Source organism: Elgaria multicarinata, chromosome 5 (assembly GCF_023053635.1).
Source record: "Elgaria multicarinata webbii isolate HBS135686 ecotype San Diego chromosome 5, rElgMul1.1.pri, whole genome shotgun sequence".
Lineage (NCBI taxonomy): Eukaryota > Metazoa > Chordata > Lepidosauria > Squamata > Anguidae > Elgaria > Elgaria multicarinata.
Window position 1 is genome coordinate 8,348,757 of NC_086175.1, and position 20,899 is coordinate 8,369,655.

The 20,899-nt window shown below is 43.5% G+C and overlaps 1 protein-coding gene across 2 annotated transcripts in view; it reads left to right on the forward strand.

Annotated features, from left to right (window-relative positions):
* The first annotated feature begins 1,140 nt into the window (after positions 1-1,140).
* The window catches only part of SUGT1 (SGT1 homolog, MIS12 kinetochore complex assembly cochaperone), a 51,225-nt gene continuing 31,466 nt past the window's right edge, over positions 1,141-20,899 (forward strand). The window contains exons 1-6 of one of the 2 annotated variants that reach the window (XM_063125977.1): positions 1,141-1,211; positions 1,341-1,386; positions 6,376-6,466; positions 7,698-7,767; positions 14,991-15,061; positions 15,500-15,553. In XM_063125977.1, the coding sequence (XP_062982047.1) occupies positions 1,186-1,211; positions 1,341-1,386; positions 6,376-6,466; positions 7,698-7,767; positions 14,991-15,061; positions 15,500-15,553 (358 nt within the window). In that variant the 5' untranslated portion in view covers positions 1,141-1,185. The remainder of the gene's footprint in view (positions 1,212-1,340; positions 1,387-6,375; positions 6,467-7,697; positions 7,768-14,990; positions 15,062-15,499; positions 15,554-20,899) is intronic. The other variant, XM_063125978.1, reaches the window with a different exon arrangement.

Genomic DNA, 20,899 nt, shown 5'->3' on the forward strand with positions numbered 1-20,899 from the left:
CAATTCACTAGGAGTTTTTTGGTTAACAACAGTACCGGTGAATTTTCGTAGAGATCGTAGCTGGGGAGGGAAAGGCAAATAACCTCCCTTATCCTGCATGTCTAGGATGACCTTTTTCAAATCCCCTTGGTTGTTACTGTTAGTTAGGATGACCATATGAAAAGGAGGACAGGGCTCCTGTATCTTTAACAGTTGTATAGAAAAGGGAATTTCAGCAGGTGTCATTTGTATATATGGAGAACCTGGTGAAATTCCCTTTTTATCACAGCAGTTAAAGCTGCAGGAGCTATACTAGAGTGACCAGATTTAAAAGAGGGCAGGGCACCTGCAGCTTTAACTGCTGTGATGAAGAGGGAAATTTCACCAGGTTCTCCACATATGCAAATAACACCTGCTGAAATTCCCTTTTCAATACAACTGTTAAAGATACAGGAATGTCCTCCTTTTCATAGGGTCACCCTATATATACCACTCCCCCATTGAAAAATTTCAGAGCGGTGTACAAAATAAAATGGAAATAAAAACAGAATAAAACAGTTGAAACAAAATTTAAAAGAGGCAAAAACAGAGACTCAAGGCTGCATATTAAGGAAAGTCTTCTTGGAACAGTTGCATAGAAAAGGGAATTTCAGCAGGTGTCATTTGTATATATGGAGAACCTGGTGAAATTCCCTCTTTATCACAGCAGTGAAAGCTGCAGGAGCCCTGCCCTCTTTTAAAATGGGCACTCTAGTATAGCTCCTGCAGCTTTTACTGTTGTGATGAAGAGGCAATTTCCCCAGATTCCCCATATATGCAAATGACACCTGCTGAAATTCCCTTTTCAATACAACCGTTAAAGATACAGGAGCCCTGTCCTGCTTTTCATAGGGTCACCCTACTGTTAGTCATACAATGAGTGTAACGTGTTGTTTCGCCCAGGTCTTTTTTTTTTTTTTGTAAACCGCCCAGAGACCTTCGGCTCTGGGGAGGTCTATAAATGAAATAATAAATGAATTTAAAAAATGTGATTGGTTTCAAGTAGTTTCACAGCATTGCATGCATGCATCCCTCCCTACAGTACCAGGAAGCCCCTACGTCTTTTGTGCGTGCCGGGCGCTTCGCTTTGTACGTCACCCACCCTCACGTCTCAGCGGAAAGAAACAAAATCTTGGCGGCTCTAGAAGTTTCGTAGGTGGTGCCGTGATGGCGGCGGGACCGGGCTCGGCGCGGTGAGTTAGCAACCGTTCCGCCCCTCTCCTTCCTCAGGCGCCGCCTGGCCTCGGCGCGGGGGACCCCCGGTGTTCTCTCCGGGCCTTTCCTTCTCTCCCCCGGTGTCTAATTCTCGTCTTTCCCCTCAGACTGACGGAGGACGAAATCGAGGGGAATCCTGCGGCAGCAGCGCAGGTAAGAAGCGCGCAGGAGGACGAAGGAGAGCGGGCCGGGCCGGGCCTTGACTTCTTCGCCGTCGTTAAACGGAGGGGATGGGTGGGTGGGAGAGGAGCGCCCTGACAGAAAAGAAGCCCGCGATGGTAGGTGAGTGTTTGGGTTTTAAAGTTCCCAGTGTTTGGCTTATAACGCCCAGGGGGGTAGCGTGTGTGAACGCCTGGCCCGTTCGCTCCCTTTGGAATAATGATCGGGAACGTGGCAGTTGGAAACTTTTTTTTTTAAAAAAAAGGGAAAAAAGAAGCAGCATGTTTAACGGCATGGTTGTTATTTAATGAAGTTATAAACGAGGAAATAATAGTAAAAGAAATCAGATCTAGAAAAATGCACAAATCCTGTAATGCGATAAGATAACGACCAAGTGAACGCAATATGTTTTCATAAAATATTAATCTACACAGGACAAATGGACGTTCTGAGGAACATGCCTGAATATCGGTTAGGTTGACGTTGACTGTATGTTGTCATCCCTGTGGTACAGACGGTCCTATAATCCAGTAAACAGACCTAAGCAAAACAGGAGATATCCCCCAGCCCCTAAGAAATTTAGCAACAAAGCAACTGGATTGGACATGTCAATGATAGTACATCTAATTGGAACAAAAATTAAAAATATTTTTAAAAGTATATAGTTAAAACGTATACATAAAAACAATAAGAAAGAATACACTGTTATTGTACTGTGTGTCATTTGTATGCACAAGGATGATCCCGGGACAGGCCTGGTCTAGCCATGGCCTTAATAGGGACTTCACCAAGATAGGAATGGCAGTGACCATGTCTCTTCCAGCACTACTGGAAATCAGCTGAAGCTGATAGAAAGCAATCCTAGCTAGAGTCAAGACATTAAATTAATTAATTAATTAATTAATTGCATTTTTATACTGCCCAACAGCCGAAGCTCCCTGGGTGGTTCACAAAAACTAAAACCATTCAAAGTATAAAACGAACAATATAAAAACATGATATAAAATACACATTAAAAACATACCATACATGATTAAAACATCCTAAAAACATTCTAAAATTTTACTGGATAGGCCTGCAGGAATAGATCAGTCTTTATTGCAAGTTGACAAATCTCCTCTGGCAGGCTATTCTACAGTCTGGGAGCAGCAGAAGAGAAGGCCCTCTGGGTAACAGGTATTAATCTAGTTTTTGCTAGCTGAAGTGGATTCTTCCCAGAGGACCTGAGTGTGCGGGGCAGATTGTACCTCTCCCAGCGGTTTCATGTAGATGTTGACCAGCATTTTAACTGTTTTATTCTGTTTTTATTTTCATTTTACCTTGTACACCGCTCCGAAATTTTTCAGTGAGGAGCGGTATATAAATATTCTAAATAAATAAATAAAAGAGAGCCCTGTTCAACCCCATGGCCTTGATGCCATGGCACAGAGCAATAATCCACCAGCACCAGACTCTGGAATCACCCATCCAAGTAGGAGCAGAACTGCAACACAGTGCCTCCAATTCCTAGCCCAGAAATCCTGTCTAGAAGAATACCATGGTTGGTGGTATCAAAACCACTGAGAGGTCGAAGAGAATAAACAAGGTTGCACTCCCCTTGTCTCTCTACCAGCAAAGGTCAGAGACCAGAGATATGGTCTCTATGGCATTTCCAGCCTCTGTAATATCTACTTCAACCTCCTTTGCTGCACCACCCTATTCTTTATCTTCTAAAATGAATGAGGGAACAATAAATCTTCTTTTAAATAATTATTTGTGTATGGATGTGCTTGTGTATTGTCCAACTGAAGTAATGCGTATGACTGAGCAGACGTGGTTGAAATAACAAAATAAGAATGAAGTTTATTCGTAAGTAAAAGATTTTAAAAGACACTTTTAAGTTTGTTCTATACATATAGATCTACCTCCCTCAACCTCCCCGGGAATACTAACCACCTCCAAATCCTATAACCCCACTTTCCTAATCCTGTCTTGATGCAAGGCTCTCCTAAACCCAACTCAGTCAGTTGTGTGAACTGACTGCAGAGGCCACCAGTGGGTAGGAAGCAGCAGCCAGGCACCTCTCCATCGTGCCTGGGTCCAGCTCCAGCTGAGAGCTCCCTCCCTCCTGCTACCAACTCTCACTGCTGAACTTTGCAACTAAGAATGTAGTGCCTGAATTTGCTTTTCTCCTCCCAATCCCCTTTCCTTTTGTGTCATGTCTTTTAGATTGTAAGCCTGTGGGCAGGGACTGTCAAGAAATATTTTTGTAAGCCGCCGTGAGAGCCTTTTTTGGCAGAATGGCGGGATAAAAATTCTTAAATAAATAAACTCACTCCTACCCTCACTAACTCCCAACCCTGACTGACTCTCTAACTGCCAAACTGTCACTTCGCTCCCCCACCTTACACTCTCTTTGAAATCAACCAATCAGATGACACCATTCACACTGCTCACCATTGCAAACTGCCCAGAGACCTTCGGCTATGGGGCGGTATATAAATGCAATAAATAAATAAATAAAATAAACTCCCCTCCCCACTTACTTACCATTTCCTGAAAAAGAAAAGAATTGGCCACAGCAAATCTAACCCTGAACCAAACACTTAAATATACACATACTAGCTGATATGCCCAGCTTTCCTTGGGTCCATGAATAATGTTTCTAACATTTATTTGATAAATAACAAATTTCTCTGCAACTTATTCATCTTTAGGTTGGTTGTTTTTTTTTAGGTTGGTTGAGTTAGTAAATTGTTTTGTTAGAATAAATGGGAAATTGTGTTAATAACTATTTTAAATTAGAGCTTTGTGATAAACCACATTTTTTGTTTTACCTGAAATGCCTACATCTCCCATGATGCCTTGGCTGGAGCAGGCATCTAAACTTCAAAAACAATCAGAACACACAACATCCTTTCTACCAGCTAAAAAAGATGCAAATCTAAGAATGTGTTTTCAAAATATACCCAGCATTGGCCAGATATCTGAATAACATATAGTAGGGAAGCAGATCTCAGTGACTTGGGCCTTTTATCTGACATACCTGCACTCTTTTCTCTCTCCAGGCTCTCTCACTTCAGGCCCAGGATGGTGAGCCACTTCCAGATGATGGCTGCCAAAGCCTGATAAATCTTCCCTCCCACCCAAGGCATGCTTGGAGTTGTAGGCATAAGACTTAGGTCCCTGAATAATGTGTTAATCTTTGAACACTGTCTGAGGTGTGGTGGAAGACAACTGGAGAGCAAGCCATCTTAGTTGTGGCATCTTGCTTAGGGATTTCTTTTTCCCAGGCAGGCTCGCCTAGTGACTGCATTAATGGCTTTTAAGTGCCAAGTCATTTTTTTTAAAAAAAAATTATTTTCCAAGGCCTTTTAACTTGTTGAGATTTTTTTATGCTGCATTTCCCTCCCCTGTTATAACTAAACCACAACATTGCAAGTCAGATGCAAGAATTACTGAATAAAGTTTACGATTTTTATGTAAAGTTTATGATTTTTATGTAAAAAACAGAAAAATGGATGGAGGAATGACTGATAGCTGAGGCTATAGAATGGAATAGCAGGGGGGGTTAGTGGCAGTTGGGGAAAGTCAGTTAGAAGGAGAACAAAGACAGCAAGAGGTCAGGAAAGTGGCGGCTGAGTTAGGACTGAGAGATAGTGACATGCCAGTACTACACCTCCCAGCATGCCTTTGGCAGCCCTCAGGTGCCCATTTCCTCTGAGAGGTGCTTTCCTCCTCTTGTTACTGAAACTGCTCCTTGACAGAGCATGCAGGAGAAGCATCGCTGAGGGGAGGTAAGCAGCTCTTAGTGGGTGCGCACAACTCTGGCTGTCCTGCTGGGACTGAGTCAGCCCACACTTCTCACCCACACTTCTCATCAGGAGCCTGTACTGAAGGACCAAGACTGGGCTGGGCACTTGCCCCCCTTTGTCAAGCTTGTTTCTGGGCATGCACAGAGTGCTTTCCTTTCCTCCCTCCCTCTTAAGGGTGAAGGCTGCATGTGTGCTTCCCTCAGTTTCTGAGAAAACAGTGATATCAGGATGGGGTGCCTTTGAGCATGTTCAGAGTTTGGCCTCTCAAACACATGCTGTTGTATCTATGATTTTCAAACGACACATGGCAGGTGGGAGGAGGCACCGCAAATGGATGCAGCCCATTTATGTGGGTTGTTTCCTTTTTATGTGGAATTGGGTTGACTGCTTGAGACTTAGCTTAGGAATCACAATGGCCGCCAAAGGCCAGTAAGTCTGGCCTCCCACCCAAGGCATGCTGAGAATTCCACATAATAATCACCGTATTTGAGCTGCTTTGGTGCTTGTAGTTATCTGAACTCATGCACAAGAGCTGCTGCACCAGCATAACATAACCAGTGAGCTAATGTTGGTTGTCTCAAGATGGGTATTTTTTATAGCACTTAATGTAAAACTGTATACAGGTTGACACTGCTATGCTGTCAGCAGCTATGGTTGCCTAATGTAGTGTGTGTGGTCTTACAAGGCACATAATTACACAGCACATAATTGGAAGAGATGGGAAATGGTGCTGATGGAAATGTATAGCATCCTTAAATGCATTTTGGCCACCAAAGTATGGCCTATATTTGTGCAATTTTATGCAAAAGAATGTTAAATTGGGTGTAAAATCAACTTTTTGAGCTGAAAGAGAAGTGAATGGTTAACACTGAAAGACGTTAGAATGATCATTCTCATTTTTGTAATAACAGATGTACACATATGTGGTGACAATCGATACATGGTTCTTACCATTTTCCTTAAATGGCATTCCAAGCCTCTGTTCATTTTTAGGCTCAGGCTGTGAGGCTTTTATCTCAGTTATAGGTAGCTATCCTTTGAGCTGGAGAATTTTGCTTCTGGTGTAATTCTTTTCAAAGCAAATTGTGCTAATTGATGCTGTTTGATTTGTCAAGCAAGACATTTTACTGTGGGCTATACAGGGATTTGTTGAAAATGTCAAGTTAATTTTTTGTATTTGCTCTTACAGAAGCTGACAGTAGCCATAGAACAGAAGCCAGATTCTGCGGAGTATTACTGTCAACGAGCTTATGCTCACATTCTTCTACAAAATTACCATGGTAACATTTCTTATTTGATGATGTATATATCCTAAAAATACTAAAGTAATTTTAGCGACAATGATGGTCTAAAATGTAACTTGATTTGTATAGTTTTTTTAAAAAATGTAGATGCCTGGACATGCTTCTATATCATACCCAGGATTTGAAGAAAATTATCTTTGTGCTGAATAATTGGAACATAATGTTCAAGCAGAACTTGTTCAAAGTAATAATACACTTGATTGTTCCATAACAGCAGCCTTTAATAGTTTTTTTAAAATGTGGGTTTGGGGTCTTAGTTTCATTGGTAGACTTTGCTTATTTATTTCAAAATATTATTGGAATACATAAAAGTTATGCCCCTCTTTGAAAAATTCATCTCTATTGTACTCTTCTCTGTGCTAGACATGTGTAGCTTTCCCAATTTTTGGCAAATTTCTACTTTCTGGCACAATTCCCCTGCCCCATATGCCATTCTGGTCCAATCTCAGGAGCATATTTTTGGTGGCTGCAGAGGGAATGGGGAGGCAGCAACATACATCTTCATTTGTGGGATGGAAGTTAGGATCCAGGCTGCTGGATCAAAGTTAGGATCAGCTGAAATGTAGGCTAACTAGCAAATTTGAATGTTAGAAATTTGGTAATAGTATGATAAAGTAAATAAACTTTTAAGGGCAAATAAGTTAAATCATTATTTTACTGTTAAAGATGTGAAGATAATTGAAAAGTAGCTGTTTAATTATCTGGTACTTGCTTGTCATTTGTCACCTGAGCTCAAAGTTTGAAGCAGATAATATTCCTCCAGCCTAGAAAAGATCTGGAAAACTTTGGTTGCAAGTTCCCTTCTCTTTGGAACTCCCTGCCCCTGGAGACCAGGCAGGCACCAACACCAGGCTGCTTCTGGCGCCTCCTAAAAATAGCTCTTTTCCAGGAAGCCACGGTTTTTATTGGCCCTTTGTTTTAAATTGAACAATTTTAATTTGATGTTTTTAATCTTTTTTTTTTACTGTTTTATTCCTATGTACACTGCTCTGGAATATATTTTAGATATGGAGCAGTATATTAATATTGTAAATGAATAAATAATAAAAGTGTATATTTTAGTTCTAATACATGGAGTTGCACCTAGATTAATTGGCTCTTTCAGTGTGAGGGAATCTTTTTGAAATGTCCAGTTCAGGCAGAATTGTTGTATTTTGCAGAGGAAGTGCAAAAATACAGTTATTAAGAGATTAATAATCTTTTGTAGATGCCATTGCAGATGCAAAGAGGACACTAGCACTTGACCCCAGTAATGCTATAGCCTTGCTCAGACAAGGGTAAGTGGTGATTTACTAGTCATACACAATTTGTTTTAGTTTTATGAAGATGTTGGCCTGCATTCAAATGTGCTTTTGCATGAGCAGAAAATAGTTTCATTCACACAAGATGCCATCCTAATCAATTTTGCTTGCTGCCCCCATTCCCTGGAGCCCCCTGAAAACCTGCTCTGGGGGTGGGGGGGACAGTCTGGGTTGTGATTCAGGGCCTGAAGTGAGTAAGAGGGAATTAGGAGCTTTCATCTCCCTTGAGTGGAAGCACTTTCCATTCATGCAAAACAGGATATAATCTGTAGAATATTACTCTTAACCTTTTATTGATTTGTACAAAATTTGATTTAAAATTCTTAATTGCATGTCTGAGTAGTCATCCATCTGTGGAAAAATGCTGAATCAATCCAGTTGTGTGTTAAATGGGAACCGACTGGGAAAGGTAATAAGCATGATACCATTAAAAAGTTTTCATTGAAACATTTTCATTTAAATAAAAAAGTGTAGTTACAAAGAAATCGTCATGGGCAATAATTCCCCACAATGCAAAGTACATTTATACATACAAGAACAGTATTTGGGGTTTAACTGACCCCACAGATTTTAAGCATAAGACTATATATGATGCCATTAACAACACAAAAGGCAATGATAACAATTATAGTAATCATGAACAGTATACCAGTGCAGTAATCATGAAATTGAGAATTACTTGTAACAACAATATATTACACAGAACTTGCAACTATAGGCAGTCCACAATTACCACATTTCACATCTGCATAAGTTGAACAGGCAAAACTTTCTGTCATTGTGTTGCACACAAAGATGCCATCTGCCCATTCTCTTGGTGCAAGCAATGGCAGGCAGGTAACCAGGCCAGTTGGCTACCTCTCTCATCGTCTCAGGCAAAATGACTATGTTTCCAGACTCTACCTAGAGTTTGGTCAGTTTTATTTCCAGATCTTCTCTTTTGGAATACTTACACTATCATTAGTTGTTCAGCCGTCACACAAAATAGGCGTTTAAGGATTGGTTGGCTGTATGCTAGGGGGCATCTTCTTCTGTCCTCTGTCTCTGCTGCATCGCTGCTGATTTCACCCGAACTTTGCTTTTTCACAGAAAAAGCAAAGTTACTCCCTTCCCTTTGCTCCCCTCTTCTTATTCCTACCCTGCAGCCTTAATGTCCAAGCCTTTCCCCCTTTGCCAGCAGCAAACAAACAACACAGAAATAAAAAGAACTGATCATTAGCATACAAAGCTGCTTACTTGGTTTGCTTAATACTGGGCTTCCTTAATACTGCTTTAAATCTGCTAAGGCACTTTGCACCCGAAAGGTGATGTCTCGAAACCCTTTAAAGTTTGCAGGACTGGGACAAAATTTCCCACACAGGTTCCCATTATGGGGAGGCACCCAAGGCAGAACTAAAACCCTACATGGCTATACCTCTTCATGGAAATATGGAGATTTGACACTTTGGAAGTTTGTAGAACACACTGCTGAGGGAGGGGTGAGGACGCAGACAGAGAGCCCAATCTGTTGCTAGGCAGATCTTAGAAACACAGCACTTGAAAGTAGCAGCAGCGATTTTGACAGTTCTTTCGAGGTGACTCTGTAAGTGATGTTCTAGAACCATTCTGGAATGCCGGACAACACGATAAGCCATGATAGCTTTTTAAAAAGCTCACTGCAGATCGTGGCTTACCAGGGTGGCTTGTTTTGGCTAAATAAATCAGTGTTTGGGAAAAACAGCATGCAGATAACACAATAAGCCATCATAGTTAATTCAGAAAATAAACCATCATGGCTTAATGTGTTGTTAGAATCCAGTCTTAATCCTAGTAAACACAGACAGATATTACAACATATCAACAAGCAAGGAAGTCGTCGCTGCAGGAATCTCCAAAAGGAAGTTCCACTCCTTGGAATTGTAGATTGCAAGCTGAATATGAGCCAACAGTGCGATATGGCTGCAAGAAAGGCAAATGCTATTTTGGGCTGCATTAATAGAAGTATAGCTTCCAAATCACGTGAGGTACTGGTTCCTCTCTATTCAGCCCTGGTTAGGCCTCATCTAGAGTATTGCGTCCAGTTCTGGGCTCCACAATTCAAGAAGGACGCAGACAAGCTGGAGCGTGTTCAGAGGAGGGCAACCAGGATGATCAGGGGTCTGGAAACAAAGCCCTATGAAGGGAGACTGAAACGACTGGGCATGTATAGCCTGGAGAAGAGAAGATTGAGGGGAGACATGATAGCACTCTTCAAATACTTAAAAGGTTGTCACACAGAGGAGGGCCAGGATCTCTTCTCGACCCTCCCAGAGTGCAGGACACGGAATAACAGGCCCAAGTTAAAGGAAGCCAGATTCCAGCTGGACATCAGGAAAAACTTCCTGACTGTTAGAGCAGTGTGACAATGGAATCAGTTGCCTGGTGAGGTTGTGGGCTCTCCCACACTGGAGGCCTTCAAGAGGCAGCTGGACAAGCATCTGTCAGGGATGCTTTAGGGTGGATTCCTGCATCGAGCAGGGGGTTGGACTCAATGGCCTTGGAGGCTCCTTCCAACTCTGCTATTCTATGATTCTATGATTCCTTCTGTCCTGGGCATAGGTTCACCTATCATCCATCATTGTCAATATGTCAAGGGTAAGCTGAGCATGCAGGTGGACTGGTTAAGTCGGACCACCATACAACAGGGAGATTGGGCCCTTCATCCTGAGGCCTTTGACGAAATCACACAGATCTGGGAGACCCCAAACCTTGACCCCTTTGCTAATGCATGCGACAAGAAGGTGCCTCAATTCATGTCAAGGTTCCAAGGTACTAAGGTGGATGCTGGTCTGGGGGCCTGCTGTATGCCTTTCCTCCATTTTCTCTTCACCAGGGTGTTGAGGACAGTGAGAATATTGAAGACTCAGGTTATTGTGGTGGCTTCTTTTTGGCCATGCCAACCATTGTTTTCAGACCTCAGGGAGCTCAGCATTGATCCTCCCAGGAAGCCTGTGATGCATAAGGGTTCCCTGTTACACTTGGACCTGGAGTGGCTCCACCTTTGCACCTGGAGGTTGAATGGTGATGGCTTGTAGCTCACAGCATCTTATCTTAATCTCCATGGATTTCTCTACCAGCAAAATTAATCAAATGACTTGGAGTATCTTCCAAGGGTGGTGTAGGAGAAAAAAGATATTTCTATTTCAAGCCGGTCTCTTTTACCTTCTGGACTTCCTTCAATCTGGTCTGGAGCTGGTCTTAGTCATCAACACCTTAAAGTGTCAAGTGGCAGCCTTTGTTATAGTTCTGGGTGCTGTTGCACGCCACACACCCACCTGTCGAGAGTTTTCTGAATGGCGCGGATCTTTTATCTCCACCTCCCATGCATAGGTTCCCTATCTAGATGTACTCCGGGCTCTCACCTTTTGAGCCTTGGCGTTCCATCCTTGTCAAGGAACTCACCTAAAAGGTGGTGTTCCTAGTGGCAGTTGCTTCTGGAAGGAGGGTTGGGGAACTCTGTGCCCTTTCTGTTTGTGGGGAACTGTGCGTTTTTCACTCTGGCAGGGTGACTCTCCTTGCTAATACAACATTTATTCTTCTTTGTGGTCTCTGTGCATTACACATATGGGCTTTGCACCTGCACAGAGACTTGTTTCGGGAGAAATCTTCTATAGCTGGGAAGTTTTGGCAGGAACCCTCCCCCACCATCCTACTGCGCATACTCCCACGGGTTCCCACCTATTCCCTCAGTTCTTCATTAACTGCCATTGTGGCAAGATGTGTTTGAGAAATCTCTTCTGAAAAAGTGTAGCTGAGGCTTTATTTTCTTTTTTATTCCTCTTCTCTTCATCTTCTTGGTTTTTCTCTCCTTTGGACTGTGTTTTGCTTTCCCCATGGTTAGTGTGATCTTTGGATTGCTGAAGACCTTCGGTTGTATTGTCATTAAGGCCCGATTTAGGAAATATGTCCATTGTGGACGCAATAGAATTTGGAGCTGGGGGCTTGAATAAAAACTTCACCTCCTCCTCCTGGACCTTATACAATCCATCCAATCTCTTAGAAGTTGGAGGCATGGACGATGGACTTTTACATGAGTCTTTGATTACTATAAGCAAAGCCGGTAACACCGGTATGGCCACCGACCTGTACGCCTCTGAAATAACAGCATCAAATACTGGGTCCTGCACTAAAGGTGCCGGTTGTTGTGTAGCCAGACCTAGAGCTTGGGCCATACGCATCATTTGCTCTATAAATTGACCAAGGTCCTCTGAAGGAGATGCCGTATGTTGTGAAGCCACAGCCGTGTCTGGAGAGGAGATCGAAGGCTGGCAAAATGGAGATGTTAAATCCTTCAGATACACCTCTGAAATCAGTGATTCAACTGGCCTGATTTGCGTCTGCACCGCCTCCGTCTGTGCGGGTGGCTGCACCAAGTCCCTTAGTACTGGCTCACTTTGAACTGGAATTTGAGGACATGGTGGATCAGTATACACAAGGCCACTGTTGCTCAGTACCGAAGGTGTTACTACTACCTTTGAGACCGGAACTGACCGTGCAGCTACTGTTTGTATTGAAGGTGGTTGGTTTCGTCAAGTAACAGTAGGAGGTACTTGAAATTGTTCATCATCCCGTTCATGCGGTTTCGATACCGCAGCCGATGGAGGTCGTCTGATATTGTCATAATGAGGCTGACTATAGTCAATCACTACCATAATCACACATGAACTTTGCCCGGATTAGAAAATCCCCTCGCTTGTTCATATGTTACAGCAGCTTACGCAAGGGACTACCTGTGTCTTCTCAATGCCTCTCTTCATGGGATGTTCAGACCATCAAATTAGCTTATGAGTTGTTGGGAGTACAAAATCAGGACGTGTAAGAGCTCACTCTACTAGAGCACTGTCCACGTCTGTGGCATTCGGTGAAGGAACTCTGCTAACGGATGTCTGTAAGGCAGCAAGATGGTTGACCCCTTCCATCTTCGTCAGACATTACCACCTTGATGTCAGGGCATAGGAAGACTGTTCATTTGGACATAAGGTCCTCTCTGAGGTGCTTTGCTGAGAAACCGGCCCACCTCCTGTTGAGTAAGCTTGTTATTCGCCCATATGTATGATGCACAGAGACCACGAAGAAGAAAGTCAGGTTGCTTACCTGAAACTGGAGTTCTTTGAGTGGTCCTCTGTGCATTCACACAACCCTCCCACCATTCCCGCTTCGGTGTCAAAGTTACTGTACCAAATGTTTGTACCAGGTTTATCTCTCGGTTCGAGGAAGGCCAGAATGGCAGTCTCCTTTGAACTGACGGAATAGGTGGGAACCCGTGGGAGCATGTGCAGTAGGATGGTGGCGGAGGTTCCTGCCAAAACTTCCTCAGCTATAGAAGATTTCTCCTGAAATCAGTCTCTGCACGAGCGCAAAGCTTGTGTGTGAATGCACACTGACCACACGAAGAACTCCCGTAACAGGTAAGCAGCCTGACTCTCCTAAAATAAACATTACCGTTCGTTAGTCTCAGGATATTGTCCTGCGTATTTTTGCTCCAACTATTCCCATCAGAGGAAGTGGTTGTAGCATGTTAGATGTGCAGAGGGTGTCCAGAAATACTGTTAGCCAGTGGAATCAGAGGCTGCATCTCTTCACCTTTCAATAAGCCTGTTCTGGAGGGAGTTACGGTCCATTCGGTAAGGGGGGACAGCAGCCTCTGCTGTATTAGCTACCCAAGCACCCTTAGAAGGCACTTGCAGGGCTGCTGTCTGGACTCATCACTCTAACTATCTGTCATTATAATATTGACAGGTATGCCTCGGCTCAGGCATTCTTTGGTCACTGGATTGTGCTACTTGTTCTGTGAATTACTGTGCCCACCCTGGGGAGGGATACTGCTATTGGACACCCCTTTGCTGTTGGCTCCACTCCTCCGCTGATTCAGAACAGAAAATTGGACTTGCCGTGAAGTATCCTTTTGGTCAACGGAGAGTGGACCTGCTCTGAGGTTTCGGTGACTTCTATTACGTGAGGGCTTGGGGGACTTACAGTCTTTGTCTTTGCACGGTGGATACAGCTTCCTTGGCCTCTATCCCATCCAGTGCTTATTAGCTTTTCTTTTTCTCATAGTTGGTGAAAATTGTTTATCTTTTCTAAGTTTTTTAGTTTGTTGCTTGAGAGAAATCTACTGCTACCAGCAAGTTCTGTGACTGAGGGGGTTTCCTCCTCCATGTGCGGAAGTAAAATTTTATTTATTTATTCGTTCGAAGTATTTCTATCCCACTCTTAAACCAAAGGACTCCCAGAGCGGCTACAAGAATCAGTAATAAGACCGCCTGTGCCCTCAAGCTCGCAATCTAAAAAGACATGAAATGCAAACAGGGAAAAGGGTGTGTGTGTGTGGAGGGGGGGACATGATGGTGATCCATTCAGTTGCCCAGATGGATTGAAATATATGAGTTGAACTCAGTTTTGCATTGTACCTATTCTTGTGAGCTGAGGTGCTTTTTGCTGGCCTGTTCCTCTTTTCTTTCTCCTCTTCTGCAGTTTCTCTTCTTTTGAATTCAACCCTAATCATGTTTCCCCCCCCCCCCCCCATCCCTCAGGGCAAGATGCTCTTCTGATGGCAGTTTGGGGAGGGGCCACTACTGGGTCTAGAAGGTGGCACCTCACCCCACTGTTTCTACTTCTTTTGTATTACGAAAATAGAGGATCCCCCCTTTCTTCCAAGAAATGGAAAGAACTGGTTCTGGATTAAGCATGTGTAGAATATCTAAAGAATTAAATAGCATTTGCGAGGACATTTTGACCTCTAGCTCCCTACATGCATGGGTTATCAGTTTTCTGAGTCATTCCAGTAGGGACAGAATTGACCCCCAAAACTGTGAGAAATAAACACATCAGTTTTTTGCTAGATTTAGGAGAGGGGACCCTTGAACACCACATTCATACCTCACCATGGCTGAGGAATACCTGGAACATGGAAGTGCTTAAAATGTTTTATGATTATCAAAGGTGGGAATGAAGTTTAAACATTTGTATGGTTTGACTGCTTACTTAGTAGTGGACCAATTATTGCATTTTATAATGTTGAACAGATATGCGGTACATCAAGCCTAACTAGTGAATAATATCTTTGCTTAGGTTCTTGCCTCAGTTTCAGTATTGTGAAAAGTCAAAGATACCATGGTCGTTGGATAACTTGAATTTGTTCAAAGGCAATATTGTCATGTTCTTCTCTTTTGTGCACTCAGGATAGGTGAATATCATATGAAAAACTATGCGTCTTCACTGAAGACTTTCAAAGAGGGACAAAAACTGGATAGTAAGTATGAATGCATACTAGGGACGAAAAGTTTGGGGGGAATAGTTAAGTTCCCCTTTGTCCAATCTGCCCCAAATTTTGCTTGTAATTTTGCAGTGCATTTGCTAGATTTGGTGCATATCAAAGCTTATTATGGGATGTTATCGGGGAAAAGAATTCACTCATTTCTGATAATGTTGTACTGCTGATTTGTTTGTATTGCTCAAGAATGGTCAAATTCCATGTTATTGGGAACCCTAATTTATGCCGTCAGACATTCAGTCTTCTTCAGCAGTAAAAGCTAGAAATCTAAGTTAAGGAAAAAGGCTGGGAGTCTCACATTCTAGGAACATGTGTATGTCATAGAGAACATCCTTCAGGACTATATAGCATAAGGATAACGGTATATTTTATAATAATGTCAAGCTGCAATAGACTCTTGTGTGTTTCATTTGGTAGGTAGTAACACAGCTCTTACGATTTGGATTAAAAGATGTGAAGAAGCCATCAACGGTAAGAAATGCTCTACTTATTTGCATTTTTAATAGCTTGTGCAGCCCTTGAGGATGGGGTTTCTCAAGCCTGCAATCTTAAGTCACCCCTTTTCCTTCTTTCATCCACACAGAGTGTGGGGAGCCTTTTTCGGTCAGAGAGCCATATTCCCTTTCACAGAACCTTACCGTGGGCAGGAAGGCATACCCACAAAAAGTAGGGGGGGACACCCCCTCAATCTTGCACTCACACATAACACACCCTCGTTAATTTTCACACACACATCATCTGCCAGACAAACTCTGGGTAAGTCAATAAATAATGGGTTAGCATTATGTGTCAACCAGGCCAATATGTGAGAAATTGCAGTTGTGGGCCAAAATGATTTATTTATACATTTTCTAGCCTGCCTCAAGGCAGCTTGAAGAAAAATACAATGAAACCAAAAAGATAAAAGCAAACCAGCACATACATAAATATAAAACCAGTACATAAATAAAAGCTTGACAGAACAGGGTGGTCATCACGCTTTGCCTAAAGGATAATGAAGTTAGTGCCATCTTAAAATAGGATTTTGTAAAAAATTTAAAAAATGGAACTGATGCTCCAAGGCTCAAAATATTCTTTCCACCTTTCTGAGTTTCAGAAACTCTTGAGTTGTTTATGGGTTTAAAAAAAAACAGCCTTAGCCCAACAAACCATGGGCAATTGTGTTAACTCTGGGTTGTTTAACTGGGTTCGCATATTACAAAAGAACCCAGGAACAGTGTATTCCTGGATTATTAATTAAAAGCAGAAATAACACATTTCTGGGAGGCAGCAGCCATTGCTTCACTTGTCCCTGGTAATTCCTGAGTTAAACAAGCCAGGAATTGCAGTGAGAGTATTTTGAGAAGTACCATAGCTATTTATTTTGTTACCTTGTATAATTATTTAGAACTTTGCATTTGGGTCAGTGGTTCCCAAGCCTGGAAGATAGGCTCACTGCCTGTTCTGGATGGGGTTTCACTCCCTCTACGATCAGCTCTGTTGTTATTTATTTATTGCATTTTTATACCACCCAACAGCCGAAGCACCCTGGGCTCTGTAGTCTGGGCTTACTCCTAGATCCATCATTATCGCTGGAGGGCCTGGCGGCCATGGCAGCTTCAGGTGCCTTTTACCAGCTTTGCCTGGTTCGCCAACTATGGCCTCTTCTGGAGAGGGATAGCTTGGCCAAAGTGGTACAGGCATTAGTAACCTCAAGACAGGTTTACTGCAATGGGTCCTATGTGGGGCTGCCCTTAAGGCTGCTCCGGAAGCTAGAGCTAATGCAGAACGCAGCAGCTTGGCTCTTGTCGGGAGCACCCCCTTTTCAGGATGTAATTCCTTGCTGAGGGAACTGCACTGGCTCCCTATTTGCTACCAGGCCAGGTTTAAGGTTTTAGTACTCGTGAACAAAGCCCTAAACAACTTGGGATATGCGGAGAGTGCCTTCTCTCTTACCAACCTGCCTGGTCACTGACATTGTCAGAGGGCATGTTCCTGGGGGTTCCACATGGACCTAAGGCCCAATTGGAGTCCACCAAGAGAACAGCCTTCAGGGTGGTGGCACCTTTCTCCAGGTTGGTGTGAGGAAGGCATCCCACAATGGGTTAACTCCCCCTATCGCCCAGGAAAAGCAGGTACTCACATGACTGAGTTTTAAGCCCTCTATTGGTCTGAAGCTCCTCCTAGCCAGTTCGTCCCTGCTTTTCGCCCAGGACAGAGCTACTTCTCATCTCCTCTTATCTCAAGCCTATACTTATCTCTATTTCTAACACTTTTTAAACTTCTTACCTCTTTGACTTTCTTTCTTATAACCAGGCTTTATTTTTTCATCCTCTCTTACCAAAAAACAAACAAACAAACAAAAAAAACCTTTTCTGCTTCTTTTTCTCTGCCGCTTGCCTATCATTCTCTATGACCCCTCCGGCAAAGAAAACCATTTCGAAGCCTCAAAGGAAAAAGAAAACAACGACTCATGTGAGAGTCGTTAGGAAGCCATCAGCAGACAAAAGGATGACCTGCCAGAAAGGTCAAGGAGATAACCAGTTTGCGGGCTTAGGCTGCCTACTGAGTCTCCCAGCCATGGAGGATCAAAGAGATCACCAGCCCAGAGGCCAAGGCCCCTCGCTGAGTCTCTTACACACCAGGAATGGTGCGATCCCGGCCTCAAAAGATGTGGCCGAGACTGAGGGAGTCGGGGGTTCAGCACGCCACCCTCTCCACTCAGAACAAGAGGAGGAAGCAATGGAGCAGCTAGATGCTCCAACAGCATCAAGGGTGAGATCAAATCCATTCTTTCTCCCCCACGTGGATGTTTCCCGCCAAACAAAGCGGGCGGCCATTTTGAGTTGCAGTTTCGATTCCAACTTGCAAAGGGAAGCCCCTCCTCCTTCCACCTCCTCCATTGCTCAGACACAGAATAATGAGATAGCCCCAACGCCTATCCTAAGCATGGCTCATTCTCATGTCCTAGTCAGAACGGACAACACAACAACATGAGCCCACATAACACGTCAAGGGGGTTCCAAATCCCTCTCCCTACACCTGGAGGCCCAGAGCATGCTATTATGGGCCGAACAGAACTTAGCCTCCATATCAGCCCAACACATCAAAGGGACCCTGAACCATACAGCAGACTATCTGAGTCGGCAACAAATAGACCCAGGGGAATGGAGCCTACATCCAGCAGTCTTCCAGAGAATCATACACCATTTCGGCCCACTAATGCTGGACCTGTTTGCATCCAGGCACAACCACAAGCTGCCAAGATTTCTCTCCAGATTCCAGTCTTACGGAGCCGAAGGGATAGATGCACTATATATCAACTGGCCGAAAGAGAGGCTCTACGCATTCCCTCCAATCCCCCTCTTAGCCAGAGTTCTACAAAAAATCAGAAAGGAACAAGCCATTGTAGTCCTAGTAGCCCCCTTCTGGCCCCGATGCCCCTGGTTCTCCGAGATTCTAGCCCTAGCAGTGCAAGGTCCATGGTTCCTGCCCCAGATCTCTTGTCTCAGGGACCAGTACTGCACCCAGACCCAAATTGGCTCAAACTAGCTGCCTGGCTGCTGAGAGGTCCATCTACTTAACTCTGGGTTATTCTGAGGATGTCATATCCACCCTGCTGGCATCCCGCAAGGACTCCACCACCAGAATTTACGAAACAACCTGGAAGTCCTTCTGCAGGTGGAGTGAAAGGGAGAAGCTTATTCCACGGGCAACAGGTGTCAAGGAACTCCTAGCCTTTCTCCAACAAGGCCTTCAGATGGGTTTAAAACCGGGTACCCTGCGCAGGCAAACGTCAGCCCTGTCATCAGTCCTTTCCAGGCCTGGTAGGCAGCCACTAAGTTTACACCCTCACATCAAAAGATTCCTCCGTGGAGTAGCACTCAAGAGTCCTCCCATTGTCCATAGGTTTCCTTCCTGGAGCTTACATGTTGTACTTTCTGCATTGACTAAACCTCCCTTCGAACCAATTGCCTCTATTCCACTACGCATTTTTCCTTGTGGCCATAACATCTGCTCGCAGAATCTCAGAGTTATCTGCCATCTCAATCAGAAAAGGCCTCATCACCTTCCATAAGGATTCTGTCGTCCTTCGAACAGACCCGACCTTTATCCCTAAGGTCAACACGCTATTCTATAGGTCACAGGAGCTTATTCTGCCATCTTTCTGTCCTAACCCTTCTCATCCACAGGAGAAGGCCTGGCACAAGCTGGATGTCCGCAGAGCCATTAAAGTTTACTTAAAAAGGACAGAGTCCTTTCGAAAATCTGATTCACTGTTTGTTTCCTTTCACCCTGTGGCTATGGGCAAGAAGGTTACCAGATCTACCCTAGCTAGGTGGTTAAAAGCATGTATTTTTTTGGCCTATGAGGCCTCATGCCTCCCCAAGCCATTAGGAATCACAGCTCACTCCACTAGAGCAGCAGCCACATCAGCCGCCTTAAGTACTAATGCCCCTCTGGCAGAAATCTGCAAGGCGGCCACCTGGACAAGTCCTAATTCCTTCATAAGACATTACAAAATAGACACATATGCCTCAGCGGATGCCTCCTTTGGCAGGAGAGTCCTCCAGCAGGTTGTAGGACTACAATAGACTCGGCTTAAGATTTTCCCACCCAGATAAGGGGTTTTAGCTTTTGCATATCCCATTGTGGGATGCCTTCTTCACACCAACCTGGAGAACGGAACATTGGTACTTACCGAGAAGGTTCCTTCTGGGTTGGTGTGCGGAAGGCATCCCAACCACACCCTGAAACACCACCGAGTCTATCAGGCCACTTGTCTCTGCATTTAGCCGGCCAGACCTTTTCCTAAGGATCCTCAAAGTTTGTACTCTCAGATTGATTTCTAAGTACTTACTAATAAGTTATCTGTTCCTCTGTGGTTCTTCCTTACCTATGATACAAAGAGATGCTTCCTTTCTCAATTTCTGAGCTTTAGCCATGGATGGAACTGGCTAGGAGGAGCTTCAGACCAATAGAGGGCTTAAAACTCAGTCATGTGAGTCCCTGCTTTTCCTGGGCGATAGGGGGAGTTAACCCATTGTGGGATGCCTTCCGCACACCAACCCAGAAGGAACCTTCTCGGTAAGTACCAATGTTCCGTTCTGCGGAACTCTGCCTCTGGAGGTCAGGCAGGCACCAACACTTCGTTGTTTCAAGCACCTCCTGAAAATAGTCTTATTCCAGGAAGCATTCCTTGACTGACAGCCAAGGCTTTTATTGGAATTCTTTTTATTTTTTAGTATAATAATGTTCTAATTTTTGTTTCTTTTACTATTTTAATTCTTATGCTCACCGCTCTGGAATCTGTTTCAGAAATGGAGTAATATACAACTTTTGTCAAGAAATAAATGAATTTGTAATAATCTTCTAAAAGATAGTGGGAATTTGGTGATTTTCACTTAGAAAAATAATGTTCTGTGGGCAGTGAAAGGGATGTCAGACAGCTTACTAGAAGTAAGCTGTCCAAAGTGTGTGGTGTTGATATCTGTGCTTCACTCACTTTTATTGAGAAAAATAAAGTTACAAATAAAAATAAACATATTTCACTTTGATGAAATAAAGTTAAGGTGTATATTCCAATAGAAATTCCATTTTTCAAATAACAAGACTGAAGGAGAACTGGAATTTATTCTCCAGACCTAATCAATGTATTGATTTTAGCAATCTGTAATGTTTAAATAAGTCATTCTTTTACAGATGATGCTGAAGTCTGTTTCCAGCTTCTAGCACATACAACTTTTACAACAACCAACAGATTTAATATAAGCAGTCTAAGAGGTGGATAGTTAGCAAGATGTTTAACAAAACAGTGCATGATTCCAGATATATCAC